A 15,000-nucleotide genomic window follows, 5' to 3' on the forward strand; every position below is an offset into this window, starting at 1 on the left:
ACGGTAGGTAGGAAGAAGAAACGAATAAATATTGAAGAAAACCTAAGAAAGAATGAAGGAAGAAATATATAAAGGAAACAAGAAACTGGAAAAAAATATTCTGAAGTGCATATGATGATGATGATAATGATGATGATGATGATGATACTAAGAAACAAGGAAGAAAAGGTGAAAATGAAGGAAAAGAAGGAAATATAAAAAAAAGGAAGGCAAAATAAAAACCAGGAAGGAAAGAGAAAGAGAAAGGAAAAAGGAAGGACAGAGGAATCAAAGCAATAAAGAATGGAAGAAACGCATGAGGATAAAAACAAGCAACAACAAACAAACAAACATGAAATTTAAAAAAACAACACGACCAGGGAACCATGAAGCCGATGCATCCAAAATATTACGGAGAGGAAGAAAGGAAAAAAAGGAGCGCATGGAAAATAAACAATCAAGAAAGGCGGAAGGAAAGGGGGAAAGGAATACATAGAGAGAAGGCGGAAGGGAATGAAGAGGAGGAGGAAGAGAGGAGGAAGAGAGGTCGAGAAGCCAATATTGATTCTCTTCACGCCTGTTGCTTGCGATGCTTCATTACACACACACACACACACACACACACACACACACACACACACACGCAAACGCACACGCACCTCCAAACTAACCCCAACATACACACATATACACACTCACAAACACACACACACACACACACACACACACACACACACACACACACACACACACACGCGCGGATACATATTTTTGGATAATGAGCCGAGACAAAACGAACATAACTTTAATTAAGAGATGAAACTAAGTAAACACACACACACACACACACACACACACACACACACACACACACAGAAGAGGCGTCATTTAACCGGTTTCTGATTTTTTTGAGATTGTGTTTTTTTATCTTTTTTTTTTAGTTTTTTCTTCGTCTTGTCTTCCTCGGTAACTTTTCTTCTTTTTTTGTCTGCATTTTCTTGATTGTCTTCGTGCGTGCAATTTGTCTAAAACTCGACCGCGGATTGTTTCTTAAATCAACGACCCCGTGTTTTATTTTCGCTCTTTCATTTACTCGCTCGTTGTCTTGTAATTCTTTTCTTCTTTCGAGTTTCTTATATCAACAATTCTGACTTTTTTTGTTCTCTCTCTCTCTCTCTCTCTCTCTCTCTCTCGTATTATCTTCCTTCTCCATTTTTTTCCTTTCTTCTTCCCCTTTCTATCCCTTCCTTCCTTTTTTGTTCTCTCGTATTGTTTCTTCACTCCTTTTTATTTTTTCTTCTTCCTCCTTCCGTCTCTTCTTTCCTTTCTTTTTTCCTTCTTTCCTCCTTTCTTCCCTCTTCCATTTCCTCTCTCCCTTCCTCCCTTTATTCCTTTTTCTTTCTCTCCCTCCCAGCCTCCTTTCCTCCCTCGCTCCCTTCAAGAAGTCAACGTTTCAAGAGCAAGATTAACTTCAATTGTTTTTCTTTTGCTTTTTTATGCAAGACGAAAGTTTTAAAAGATATTCCTAAAAAGATTTCAAGCGTACTAAAGCAAATGAAGCAGAAAATAATACTGGAGAGAGAGAGAGAGAGAGAGAGAGAGAGAGAGAGAGAGAGAGAGAGAGAGAGAGAGAGAGAGAGAGAGAGAGAGAGAGAGAGAGAGAGAGAGAGAGAGAGAGAGAGAGAGAGAGAGAGAGAGAGAGAGAGAGAGAAGGGCAGGTGCATTATGTAACCACCTGTTGGATGTGAACTATCTCTCTTCTGGGTGTGTGTTGACTCACCCAAATCAAGGAAAACACCCAAACACACACACGCACACACACAAACAGGTCCTGAAGTGCATATGATGATGATGATAATGATGATGATGATACTATTACTATTTCTATTACAACTACTTTTACTACTACTACTACCATTACTACTAGCAATAACGATGGTAAGATGATTGTCAAAAACTCTTTCTTGTTTTTGGTTTGACGACAACGCAAACAATACAAACAAAACATAGTAAAACGACTCGTAGAAGAACGACAAAAAGAAACGACCTCAGGAAGACGAGACTTCTGAAGAGCGAGACATAAAAGAACACAGAGAGAACGAATCAGGAAGTGCAACAAGGAGGTAAATAAGGAAAATCTGCGTCAGTACTCACCGGGGGAGGGGATGTCTGGGGGCGGCCTGTCTCTCTCCCTCTCTCTCTCGCCATCGAGGGAATCTTTGTCACAGTCGGCGAAGATGTCGTCGATCCTCTGCTTCTGGTCCTTCTTCGCCTTCAGTACAATCTGCGTCGACTGCGGCAGGACGGAGCGGTTGTTCTTCGGCGTGTCGTACTCACTGCTCTGCGTCGACGACCCAACCGAGCGGACCTGTCGTTGTGGGGAGTCGTAGATGTGCGTGGCGGCGCGGGGCACGTCGTAGGTCGTCGTCCCCTGATACGTTGTGTTGCCGCTGATCGTCACCTTGTTGGATCTGGACTTGGAGGACGCCGACGACGAGGACCTGAGTGTGTTGGACTTCTTCGCGGCGGCGTCGAGGTTGGCGTACACGTTGGTCTTGCCGTTCACGTTCATGTAGGTGGGCTCCTTGCCGTCCAGGTTCTCGTAGACCGGCGCGTCGTACTTGACATTCTCGTAATGGAGGTCGGCGTTCGGGCGGTCGTAGTGGTGAAGTAGGTGCGGGTCGGTGGGCCGCGGGTTGTCGTAGATCGCCTCGCCCTTCAGGTGCACGTTCTCGTAGTGGTTGTTGCCGCGGCAGAAGTTCTCGTAGGTGGCGATGTTGGCGGCGCCTCCGGCATCGTGCGGGATCTGCTCGTAGTCCGGCTCGGGAACCTTTTCGTAGTGGGTGTCGCTGGCACGGCTGTTGTACCGCACCCCCAGCAGGGTCCCGCCCGAGCCCCGCGACGACCCCTTGACCTTACCGCCGCCGCTGCCATTGCTTCTGTGCCGCGGGAGGGACGCCGAGTGATAGACGGGCTCGGGCGCGCTGGCCAGGTCAGGCGTGGACTTCACCATCGTCTTCTTGGCTCGCAGGTACTTGACCGACTCGAGAATCTCATCCACGGAGGGCGCGCGATGCAACCTGCCCCGCCCGCTACCGCCTCCGCCGACGTCGCCGTCTGGAGCCTCGCCGGTGCTCGCTAGACCATCGTGGAAGCTCTGCGTCCTGGAGAGGCTGAAGCTGCTGCCGCCCGCTCCGTAGTCACTCGAGTAACAGTTCAGTCCTTCCTTGAAACTCTGTGCGCGCGTGATCGTGGCCGAGTCGCCGCCTCTGCTCAGGCCAAGACGATCCTTAAAGTAACTCAAGTTTCCATTATCGAAGTCCGCGGAGAGTCCAACACCAACACTACCAACACCACTAACACCACCACCTGCACCACCACCAGGGTCGCTGCCGTGTAGGTCCGCCGTGCACGACACACTCTTAAAGTTGAGGTACGGCCTCCGGCGGGGCAGTGTCACCAGGTAGTCGAGGTCCTCAGCCGACTGGCGCGTCCTTGGGGGGGCGACGCACTCTAGGTCAGGGTGGGAGGCAGGAGGCGGCGCTCTGGCCACAGCCGCGGAGGTGTGAACGACTGAGGAGTGTTGGCGCAGGTGGCTGCCGTCCGCCGCCTCGCCTGGGTTGCCACCTCGGATTTTGGCGTGAAACTGTGGCGCTGACCAGCTGGCGGTGCCGCTCTCCTCGCCCCCCGAGCTGGAACGGAGGGAAGGTGGGTGAGGGGCGGCAGGCACTGGAGGGGAAAGACTGAGGGAAGAAGTGTGGGGGCAGGGGAATGGAAGGGGATGGACAGAGGAGGGAGGGCCAGACGAATTACTGAAGGTGTGGACTCTGGAAGGTGAAATACTGTAGCTTAACACAGGTGTAAATGCACTGGAATGGAGAAAAGAAGAGAGAAGGAGAGAGAAGTGGGATGGAGGGATGGAGGAGGGAGGAAGCAGAACGGAAAGGGATTGTCTGTTATGGAGGTACCTCTGTATGGAGGATGAGGAAGAGAGGAAGAGTGAGAAAGGAAGAAGAGAAAGATAAAACGGGAGAGGGAGGGTAAGGAGCTACAGAATACGAAGGTGTGTTTAGGAAAGTAAAAGAATACAAGAAGAAGGAAAATAAAAAAGACGGAAGGAAAATAGAGATAAAAAAAAAGAAAGAGGGAAGGAAACAATGAAGAAGAATAGAGAGGCAGAGACAAAGAGACACAGAAAAAGGAGAGAAGGAAGATATGAGAGAGAGAGAGAGAGAGAGAGAGAGAGAGAGAGAGAGAGAGAGAGAGAGAGAGAGAGAGAGAGAGAGAGAGAGAGAGAGAAGAGAGAAGAGAGAGAGAGAGAGAGAGAGAGAGAGAGAGAGAGAGAGAGAGAGAGAGAGAGAGAGAGAGAGAGAGAGAGAGAGAGAGAGAGAGAGAGAGAGAGAGAGAGAGAGAGAGAGAGAGAGAGAGAGAGAGAGAGAGAGAGAGAGAGAGAGAGAGAGAGAGAGAGAGAGAGAGAGAGAGAGAGAGAGAGAGAGAGAGAGAGAGAGAGAGAGAGAGAGAGAGAGAGAGAGAGAGAGGAGGGAGCTACAGGTTATACGAAGGTGCAGGTTTGGGCGCAAGACACAATTTTTTTTGTTCACCTTTTTAAGCAGCGGTACTCGGCAGACATTTTCTTGAACTTTTTTTCTCTTTTTTTTGGTCTTTTAGGAAACCCTTGACCCGCCTTGCGTGAAAACCGCAGGAGTGAATGTAACAAAATGGAGGAAGATTAAGTGGTATGCTGATAATAAGGAGGAGGAGGAGGAGGAGGAGGAGGAGGAGAAGCTTCAGGACGAGGAGGAAGAGGAGGAGTAGCTGGAGGAGGACGAGGAGGAGGTCACACGCACACACATTCCCACTCTCACACTCACACTCACACACACACACACACACACACACACACACTCACACACACACACACACAGTTCCGGTCGTGATTAAGTTCAGCCGTGAGCAATATTTGTCATTACGATTAACGGAGCAAGGAAAGAGGAAGAACAGCAGTAGGAGGAGGAGGAGGAGGAGGAGGAGGAGGTAAAAGCGGTAAAGGATGTTTATTGGAGACTAAAAAGGCGAGAACCCTCAAAAAGACGTGTGTGAATGTGTGTGTGTGTGTGTGTGTGTGTGTGTGTGTGTGTGTGTGTGTGTGTGTGTGTGTGTGTGTGTGTGTGTGTGTGTGTGTGTGTGTGTGTGTGTGTGTGTGTGTTTTGTGTACATGTTCCCATTTGTGTCCATATTTTTCTTTCTGCAACCCATTCTACTTTTTATATTCCCTTTACGATCCGCTGACCAGCCTCCTAACAGTGCTATGAGTTGTCTGTCAGTCTTCCGCTCTTTGGTATTTAGTAAAACCTGTTTGCAAATAAGTGGCGAGGTATTGGCCAGGCTAAACTAAGTGTGACCCAGAACTATGAAGAACCAGTGTATAGTTTGTGTTTGTGTGTGCGTATGGTTGTGTGCGTGTGCGTCTGTGTTTGTGTGTGCGAGTATAATTTCTTCAGAGTATGATTGTGTGCTGCTGTTTATGTGGGTCTATGTGTTTGTGTGCGTGTACGTTGGTGTATGTGTGGGAGTATGTTTTACTGTGAGTGCAAGAATGTTTGTGTGCGTGTGAGGGAGCATGTTTCTGTGTGAGTGCGGGAATGTTTGTGTGCGTGTGAGGGAGCATGTTTCTGTGTGAGTGCGGGAATGTTTGTGTGCGTGTGAGGGTCTATAATTGTTTGTGTGTGGGTGTTTGTGTGCGTGTATGTTGGTGTATGTGTGGGAGTATGTTTTAGTGTGAGTGCAAGAATGTTTGTGTGCGTGTGAGGGTCTATAATTGTTTGTGTGGGTGCGTGTTTCTCCGGGTCACGTAACCAAGCACCCATTCACAAATCCTCAGTCCTCACCCGAAGTCCTCCTGGTACTGAGGTCGGCCGTTGATGAAGAGGACTTGTTCGTAGGTCCCCTGGTCGTCTACGCCCAGGTATTCTCCCTCGAAGTCCACTCTCGTTCCCCCGTCGACGTCCACTCGTGTGCCCCCTTCGAAGTCCCGCGCCCCCCCTTCGTAGTCCCCCCGCAGGTGCTCCTCCGAGGCCACACTCCACGCCTCGCTGCCGCTACTGCTGCTGCTGCCGTAACAACTACTGCCGCGGGAGGACCTTCGGCGGGCGTCCTTCTGTCTTGTGCCTGACGAAGAAAAAAGGAGTGAAGAATGGAGGTAAAACATTTGAACTTCTTGTAAATGGATGATGATTTAGTACTATATATGAAAATGTGAGTGTCAGGCATATATTAGTTCTCTTGTGCCTGACGAAGTGGACGAAGAAGAGAGTGAAGATGTCAAATAGTTTACGTGACTTTATTACAGATGGAACATATATACAAACCAGAAGAAAAGAATGCATGTTTGGGATGACGTTTGAGGGAGTTATATCTTGCAAAACTGACGAAGGGGGAGAAGAGAATGAAGAATCGAAGTCAAATAAGCTGCTTGTATTCGTAATAGATGGATCGTGAAAATAAACTAGAAGAAAAATATGTGTTAGGTAGACACTGAGTGGAGTTGTCTTGAGCCTGACGAAGGGGACGAAGAAGGGAGTGAAGAATGAAGGCAAAACACTTGAATTTATTGCAGATGGAAGTATAGACCAGAAAAAAATACGTGTTAGCCAAATATTCGAAGGAGTGTGATCTTCTATACCTGACGAATGGGACACAGAAGGGAACGAGGAATGGTTATAAGGTACTTGAAGTTCTTGTAGACAGATCATATGTGTAAACTAGAAGAATGAATGCTCGTGTTTGGGAGACAATGGAATGCGTGCTGTCTTGTGTACCTGACGAAGGGAGGAAGAAGGGAGAGAAGAATGCGGTCAAATGCTTGGACGTTTGGCGATCGCTCTCGAGTATAAACAAGAAGAAAGGGTTACGAGTTATAGAAAAATAGACCTGGCGAAGGGGAGGGAGAGTGAGGGGGATTAAGTAAAGAGAGAAAGTTTGTTTTTATATTCGAATAAGATGCACATGTTTACATGGCTCATAGTTTCACGTTGTCTTGCGGAACTATTTGGAAAGCCTATATTGACACGTCTTTCAATATGTATCCAAACGTTACATTCAAAGTTGTATTAGATAGACGTGAATGTGTAGCTTCGAAAACGGGTTCGTATTACTTATCAAAAACTAGTTATTGATATTTGAATAGCCTATAATAACTGAAACCGACCTATAGGCATTCAAAACCTTAGTAGAGTTATAGAAAAGATGCAAATGTGTAGTTTAGAAATGGTATAGGTATTAGTTGTCAAAATCAGTCATTAATATAACTTAATTAATATAACATGAACCGATATATAACCATTTAAAAAGAACATTCATAGTAGTAATATATAAAAGATGCGAATCAGTAGCTGAGAAATGGAGTCTGTAATAGCTATCAAAATCTAGTGATAAATATTTTAAATGTAAATTCTAACTTACATTATCATAAAAGTAAAAGGATCGTGCATAGTAGTAATAGACAGAAGATGAGAATGTGAAGCCAGAAAATTGTGTTTGTATTAGCTATTAAGATATAATTATCTGTAAGCGTTTGGACGTGTAAATAATGAGGCTTTGAGGAGAGCGAGGATAAGGTATGTAGGTTAGGTAATTACTCAGGTAGGAGGGAAGACTGGAAAGTTATCAGTGCAAAGGTATATAAGTGAAGGTGTGTGTGTGTGTGTGTGTGTGTGTGTGTGTGTGTGTGTGTGAGTTCTTCAATATTTATATAGAAAATATTAGTTGGCTAGTTAGGAAGCGCGATGACGTGGAAATGACAGAAAGGCTTGCAAATGAATAAGGTCTGATATGTCATACTTAAAGATAACTCTCTCTCTCTCTCAACCACACCCATCCCTAAATTCACCTACACTTTCCACATCACCATCATCTTCCCCTCCCCTTCCCCCAAAATACAACCTCCCCTTATGACCCCTTTCCCTTCCTCACCCTCCCTTACACACCCTCTTCCCTTCCCTCACCCTCCCTCAAACACAATATTTCCTTCCCTTAGCCTCCCTTACACACACCTCCTTACACCCCCTTCCCCTTCATCACCCTCCCTTGCACACAGCTTCCTCTTACACCTCTTTCCTCTTTCTCTCCCCTCCCCTTCGCCTCCCTCCCACACACACCTGACGTAGCACTGCGGGTGTTGGAGGCCACCAGGTGCGCCGCCCTCTGGAAGAACGCGAGGGAGTTCTTGAAGCCTCCGGTGGGGGAGCGCGCGTCGCCCCCTTCCGTGTCCGAGGGCGCCGAAGAGGACACGACGAGGCCAGAATCACGGGGGCTCGAGGACCTGCTATCCGACGACTCCCTCTGGCGCGCCTTGAGGGCCTGCTGCAGGAGGAGAGGAAGAGAGACATTAGAGAGGAGATAATGAGTGAGTTTGTGTGAGAGAGAGAGAGAGAGAGAGAGAGAGAGAGAGAGAGAGAGAGAGAGAGAGAGAGAGAGAGAGAGAGAGAGAGAGAGAGAGAGAGAGAGAGAGAGATAGAGAGAGAGAGAGAGAGAGAGAGAGAGAGAGAGAGAGAGAGAGAGAGAGAGAGAGAGAGAGAGAGAGAGAGAGAGAGAGAGAGAGAGAGAGAGAGAGAGGTAATTAGAGATATTGAGAAAGAAAGGAGTCCGTTGTCTTTTCTAAGGGTGTGTGCTGTGGTTATGAGCTACTATTGAGAGCTAATGGTCGCCTAAGGGAGAGAAGGGAGGGGAGGGGCTGGTCGTGAGGAAGAAGTTACAGGGGGGAATGGGAAGGGGAAGGATGGGGAGGGAAGGAAGGGAGGGGAGTGTGTGGGGGGGAGAAGAAGGAAGGGAGGGAATGGAAGTAAGGAAGATGTTGCATTACAGAAGGGGAGGGAAGGGGAAGGAGGAAAAGGAATGGGGAGGGATGGGGAAGAAGGAAAGGGAATGCATGGGGGAGAAGGGAAGGGAAGATAGTTGTACAGGGAAATGGGAGAGATGTTATGGGAAGGGAATGTATGGAGAGAGAAAGGGAAGGGAGAGGATTGTATAAGGTAAGGGGAGGGATGAGGAGGAAGGGAAGGAAACTGTATTGGGAGAGATGGGAAGGGAAGTGGGCTGTATAGGGAAGGGGAGGAATGGGAAGGAAGGGAGATCATGGGGAAGGGAATGTAAGAAAAGCGGGTTGTATTGAAGAAGGATGAAGAAGGAAGGGAAAACAGGGGGAAAGAAGGGAAGGGAACTGGGATTTTTAGGGATGGGAGGGAAGAGGAAAGACGGAAAGGTAGTGTAAAGGGAAGGGAGTGATGGGTAAAAAAAAGGAAAGGGAGTGTTTGAGGGAGAAAAGGGAAGGGAAAGGAACTGTGATTTTTAGGGATGGGAGGGAAGAGGAAAGAGGAAAAGATAATATAAAGTGGAAATGGAGTGATGGGTAAGACATGAAAAGGGAGTGTTTGAAGGATAAAAGTTAAGGGAAGGGAAGCAGAGTGAGGATGCTGGTGAATGGGAAAGGGAGGGTGGAGATAAGAGTCTGTGGTTCTGGAGAAGAGTGAAGGGCAGGGAATGGAACTGAGCAAGGAAAGGAAGTAATGGGAAGGTGCTGGATAATGAAGGAATAAGGAAGGGAATGGAGGAGAGGAAAATGAGGAAGTCTGTGAATGGCATAAGCAAACGATGGTAGAGATAATAAAGAGAGAGGAGGAAAGTTTATGAAAATAGAGAAGATAAGGAATGGTAAGGAATAATGGATAAGGGAAGAAGAGGAGGAAAAGAAAACCGAGAGAAAACAAGGAGACAATGAATATAATTAAAAGAAAAATATTTATCCCTTCTCAATCTCACCCCTGACACACACACACACACACACACACACACACACACACACACACACACACACACACACACACGAAACAGGAAGGGAAAGTGGCACCCCTCCCCCTCCCTCCTCCGCCTTCCCTTGGCACTCTCTTAATACATTTCCCTTTGGTGACTCTTCCTTGTGGCTCTTCCCTTACGCAACTCTCTCTCTCTCTCTCTCTCTCTCTCTCTCAACAATTTCCTTCCTGCTTATGTCTTCCTCCTTTTTTTTTCCTCCTTTAGTATTTCCTCCTGCAATTTATCTCTCCACCACTCCTTCCCTCCCTCCCTCCATTCCTCAATTCTTCTCTTCCTTTTTTCCTCCCTTCCTCCCTCCCTCCCTTCCTCTCACATCACTCGGACGCTTAAGAAATGATTATCTCGTTAAGAGGAGAATATCTGGTGACGAGAGAGAGAGAGAGAGAGAGAGAGAGAGAGAGAGAGAGAGAGAGAGAGAGAGAGAGAGAGAGAGAGAGAGAGAGAGAGAGAGAGAGAGAGAGAGAGAGAGAGAGAGAGATTGATACACATGTAAAAAGTGGAAATGTATAAAATTGATAGGGCGTAATAGATCTATGTAACAAGAAATGTAAAATTAACTGTTAGAATTGCCAATAACACTTCAATTCATTCGGAAGACAAATAACGTCCCAAACACGTTTATATAAGTCTACCTCTAAATATCCTCATTTTCTCTTAAGGCTACAGAGCCCTACACCGTTTTCTTTCGACTTATCAGTTTGAAGGTAGACTGAGCAAGATATTTAGGACTTCATAGTTTTATTAATACAGAAATAAATATAGTAATAAAACAGCTAAATATGGTACACACACACACACACACACACACACACACACACACACACACACATACAGTATATGAAGATTAATTCTCAGTATGAAAAGCGGAGAAGAATTTAAACGATAGAATGCTAAAAAATCTGGGTGTGGTCAGTACCCATAGCAGTGGTTTTAAGCTGAATAAATAAATCAATGAAATAAAAAAAGTTAGGCAAACGCTGGTAAATGCTGAACGATAATGGATGAATTTAAAATAAGTACGAAAAATATACTCGTCAGTAACAGGTTCAAAAGTTTCTACAATACCAGAAAACGAGGAAACATACAAACAGACAAACAAACAAACGTCACTCAGAGCAGTTAATAGGTGCGATAGCTTGGACAAATTCTCCTCCTCCTCCTCCTCCTCCAATTCTATCTTCCTCTTTATCGTTTTTATTTGATTTTTCTTTCTCTCGTCTTAGCATATGACAAAATGATAAAAAAATACGATAGAGAAAAAATAAAACAACACACTCATAAAAGGAAGATATGAATGTAACACAGGGAGGAAGGGAACGAAGGGAGAGGAGGAGGAGGAGGAGGAGGAGGAAAAGAGAAGAAGGAGAGAGAGGAAGGGAGGAAGAGAGGGTCGTCGGGTGAGGCAACACTGGAGAATAAGTTGAATTAAAATGAATAAGCTGAGGAGGAGGAGGAGGAGGAGGAGAGGAGGAGGAGGAGGAAGAGAGAGAGAGAGAGAGAGAGAGAGAGAGAGAGAGAGAGAGAGAGAGAGAGAGAGAGAGAGAGAGAGAGAGAGAGAGAGAGAGAGAGAGAGAAGGGATCATAATACAGTATGTGCGGGTTTGACTAAGAGAGAGAGAGAGAGAGAGAGAGAGAGAGAAGAGGACATGCCGGTAAAATTACATACAGACAAGAACCGCATGATGAAACAACGGGCGTGTGAAAGAGGAGACGAAGAAAATAAGAAGAGAAATGAAATAGAAAAAGAAGAAAAAGAAGAAAAGAAAATAAGAGAAAAGAAAGAGAAAAATAAGAAAAAATAAGAAGAAAAAGAAGAAAATGGAAAGAAAAGACGAGAAAAAGAAAAAATAAAGAAAAGCAAAAATAAGAAAAAAAAGAAAATAAGCGAAGAGAGAAATGAAGAAAAAAGGAGTAAAGTAAAAGAATGGAGGGGTAAATGATGAAAGTAACGGAAGAAAAAAAAGGAGAAAATAAAGAATAAAAAAAAGAAGAAAGAATTAGAAAAGAAAGAACGAAGAACAAAAAAAAAAATCGACATGCAAATGAAGAAAGACACACAAAGGGAAAGAGGAAACAGGAAAAAAAGAAAGAAAATAAAAATGAGGAAAAATTTATGAATGAAGCAAAATATGAATATGTAAAACTTTAATTGAAGGACACAAGGAAAAGAAAGACTGAAGAAAATCTAAATATGGAAATGATGAAGGAAAGAAAATGAAGGAAAACACAGACAAGTGACACAAAAGGGAAAGAAAGAAATAGAAAAAATACTAAAAGAAAGAAAAAAAGATACAAACAAAAAAGATATAAAAAAAAAAAAACATAAGACAAGAAAACAAACAAACAAATGCTTTTAACCTTATGGAGAAAATAGACACTGACCTAATAAACTGAGAGAGAGAGAGAGAGAGAGAGAGAGAGAGAGAGAGAGAGAGAGAGAGAGAGAGAGAGAGAGAGAGAGAGAGAGAGAGAGAGAGAGAGAGAGAGAGAGTTATCTAAATTCATATTACAAACCGACTCAAGATAAGTTTCAATATAATCCCACTACTCTCTCTCTCTCTCTCCTCCCATTCGTCCCTCCTTACTAACCCTTGACCCTTTGAATAATTTTTTTCCTCCTCCTCCTCCTTCTCCTCCTCCTCCTCTTCCTCCTCCTCCCCCTTCTTCCTCCAACCACCACACTTCTTGACTAGGCTAAAAGAACAGGGAGGAGGAGGAAGAGGAGGAGGTGGTTTAAGAGGAGGAAGAGGAGGAGGAGGATGCGGGTACCAACACTAACAAAACACAGGGCTATTCCAATGTGTGTGTGTGTGTGTGTGTGTGTGTGTGTGTGTGTGTGTGTGTGTGTGTGTGTGTGTGTTGATTTAGGTGTAAAAACAGCAAATTAGCGTGAACATATTTATTACCATGAGAGAGAGAGAGAGAGAGAGAGAGAGAGAGAGAGAGAGAGAGAGAGAGAGAGAGAGAGAGAGAGAGAGAGAGAGAGAGAGAGAGAGAGAGAGAGAGAGAGAGAGAGAGAGAGAGAGAGAGAGAGAGAGAGAGAGAGAGAGAGAGAGAGAGAGAGAGAGAGAGAGAGAGAGAGAGGGACAAATGGTGCCTTAGGAATGAGATAACACTGACTGAGGAGGTGAATTGGAGATTGAAGAGGAGGAGGAGGATTAAGGAAAGACTTTAAATGGAAAATTGTAGCCTTTGTCATGAAGTAGAGAGCTGATGATGATTATGATTATGCATGAAAAAGAAAACGCAGAGGAGGAGGAGGAGGAGGAGGAGGAGGAAAAGAGAAGTAGTAGAAAATATGAAGAACGGAATTTTCTTTATCTAAACACACCCACCCACACCCACACACACACACACACACACACACCCACACACACACAGGCCGTTCTTTGTGTGTTGTGGGATCAAGGATTACAAAAGGAAAAAAATAATGGTAGATATGGCTGTCTCTTCCCTGCCCTCACATTTCCCCTCCCCTTTGCCCTCTCTCTCTCTCTCTGTCTACTTTTTATTTACATTTCACCATTCTTCCCTTTTATTCCCGTTTTCTTTTCTTTTTTCCCTTTTCCAGTTATCTCTTCCATTCCTACTCCTTCTTTTCTGCTTATTTTCCTTACTTCCTCACTTCCTTTAAAACTTTTTGGCCTTTCCTTCTTTTCACATTTCTTCTCCCTTCATTTGATCTTTCTTTCTCCTATTCCTTCTTTCTATTCTCCCTGTTTTTTCATTTCTACTGTTTTCTATTCTATCTCCATTGTTTCCCTTTTCTTTCTTTCCAATAATATCTGCATTCTTTCATTTCTCCTCTTTTATTAATTTCTCTTCTTTCTCTTTATTTTTTCTTCCATTTTTTCCTTCCTCCTCCTCCTCCTCCTGCCTGGTTCATGTTCTCACCCCGCCCTTTAAACTTTTACCTCCACCTCCTTCCCTCCAGTTACCTTTTTCTCTCCATTTGTCACGTCACCTCACACCCTCACCTCACTTTTTCACTTTACCTCCACTCTTCCCTCCCTTCTTCTCTCTCCCTCCCACTCTCATTCCTTTCCTCCACTCAAAACGCCCCCTTTCACCTTTTCCCTCCACCTTTTCACCTCCTTTCACCTCCCATTCATTGTTTTCCTTCCTCCCTCCCTCCCTCAATCCCCCTCCCTCCTTCTCTCCTTTTTCATTCCCTCTTAATAATTTACCTCGATATCATTCCTCCATCTTAATTAACCTTGATTCGACCCCCTCCACCTCCTCCTTCTTCTCCTCCTCCTCCTCCTCCTCCTCCTCTTCCAATTTTTCTTCCTTTCCTCCTGTCAAACGCTCACGAAGGCAAGGAATCGTGACTGTTTTTTTCTTTCTTACACACACACACACACACACACACACACACATTCATATTTGGTGAGCGTAAACTTTTGTATAAGTGCATTGTGTGTGTGTGTGTGTGTGTGTGTGTGTGTGTGTGTGTGTGTGTGTGTGTGTGTGTGTGTGTGTGTATGTAATTATGTGATATTTTCTGCCCGGTTCCTCTCGTTGAACGTAAAGAATTTTATGTTGGATAAGAGAGAGAGAGAGAGAGAGAGAGAGAGAGAGAGAGAGAGAGAGAGAGAGAGAGAGAGAGAGAGAGAGAGAGAGAAGAGAAGAGAAGAGAAAAGAGAAGAGAAATGAGAAAAGTAGAAAAGAGAAGGAAACGATGACTAAAAAAAAAATATATAGATAGAACAAGAAAGAAGAAGTAGAACAGCAACAACAACAACAACAACAACCAGCAAAAAAAAAGAACTAAAAGAAGAAGAATTAGAACCAGAACCAGAACAAGATATAAAGAAAAAGAGTTGGACAAACAAGAAGAATCAAGGAAGACGAGAACAACGAGGCCAACGCGCATTATGTCACTCTCCAGCCTCTGTCGCGCCGCCCAATCTTGCGCGGCGCACTTCACGTCACCGCGCTGAGCCTTCTTAGGATGCCTCTGATGCAATCCTCCCTTTCTCTCTTTCTTTATTTTCTTTTTTGTATGTTTTTGTGTTTTTCCATGATTGCTCTATTTTCTGTCTTTGGTTCTTTCTCTTCCCCCATTTTTTTCTATTAGTTCAGTTTCGTTTTTCTTTCCCTTCTTGTTCAATTTCTTATTTTTCTCGCTTTTTTTCTTGCTGTGTTGTT

General features: G+C 44.7%; 1 protein-coding gene across 4 annotated transcripts in view; it reads right to left on the reverse strand.

Moving 5' to 3' along the window:
* Window positions 1-15,000, reverse strand: part of LOC126981511 (mucin-12-like) — a 213,412-nt gene that overhangs the window by 105,787 nt on the left and 92,625 nt on the right. For all 4 annotated transcript variants that reach the window (XM_050832623.1, XM_050832622.1, XM_050832624.1 and 1 more), the window contains 3 exons: window positions 8,136-8,340; window positions 5,868-6,147; window positions 2,134-3,671 (listed from right to left, as the gene is read on the reverse strand). In XM_050832623.1, the coding sequence (XP_050688580.1) occupies window positions 2,134-3,671; window positions 5,868-6,147; window positions 8,136-8,340 (2,023 nt within the window). The remainder of the gene's footprint in view (window positions 1-2,133; window positions 3,672-5,867; window positions 6,148-8,135; window positions 8,341-15,000) is intronic.

Source organism: Eriocheir sinensis, chromosome 48 (genome assembly GCF_024679095.1).
Source record: "Eriocheir sinensis breed Jianghai 21 chromosome 48, ASM2467909v1, whole genome shotgun sequence".
NCBI lineage: Eukaryota > Metazoa > Arthropoda > Malacostraca > Decapoda > Varunidae > Eriocheir > Eriocheir sinensis.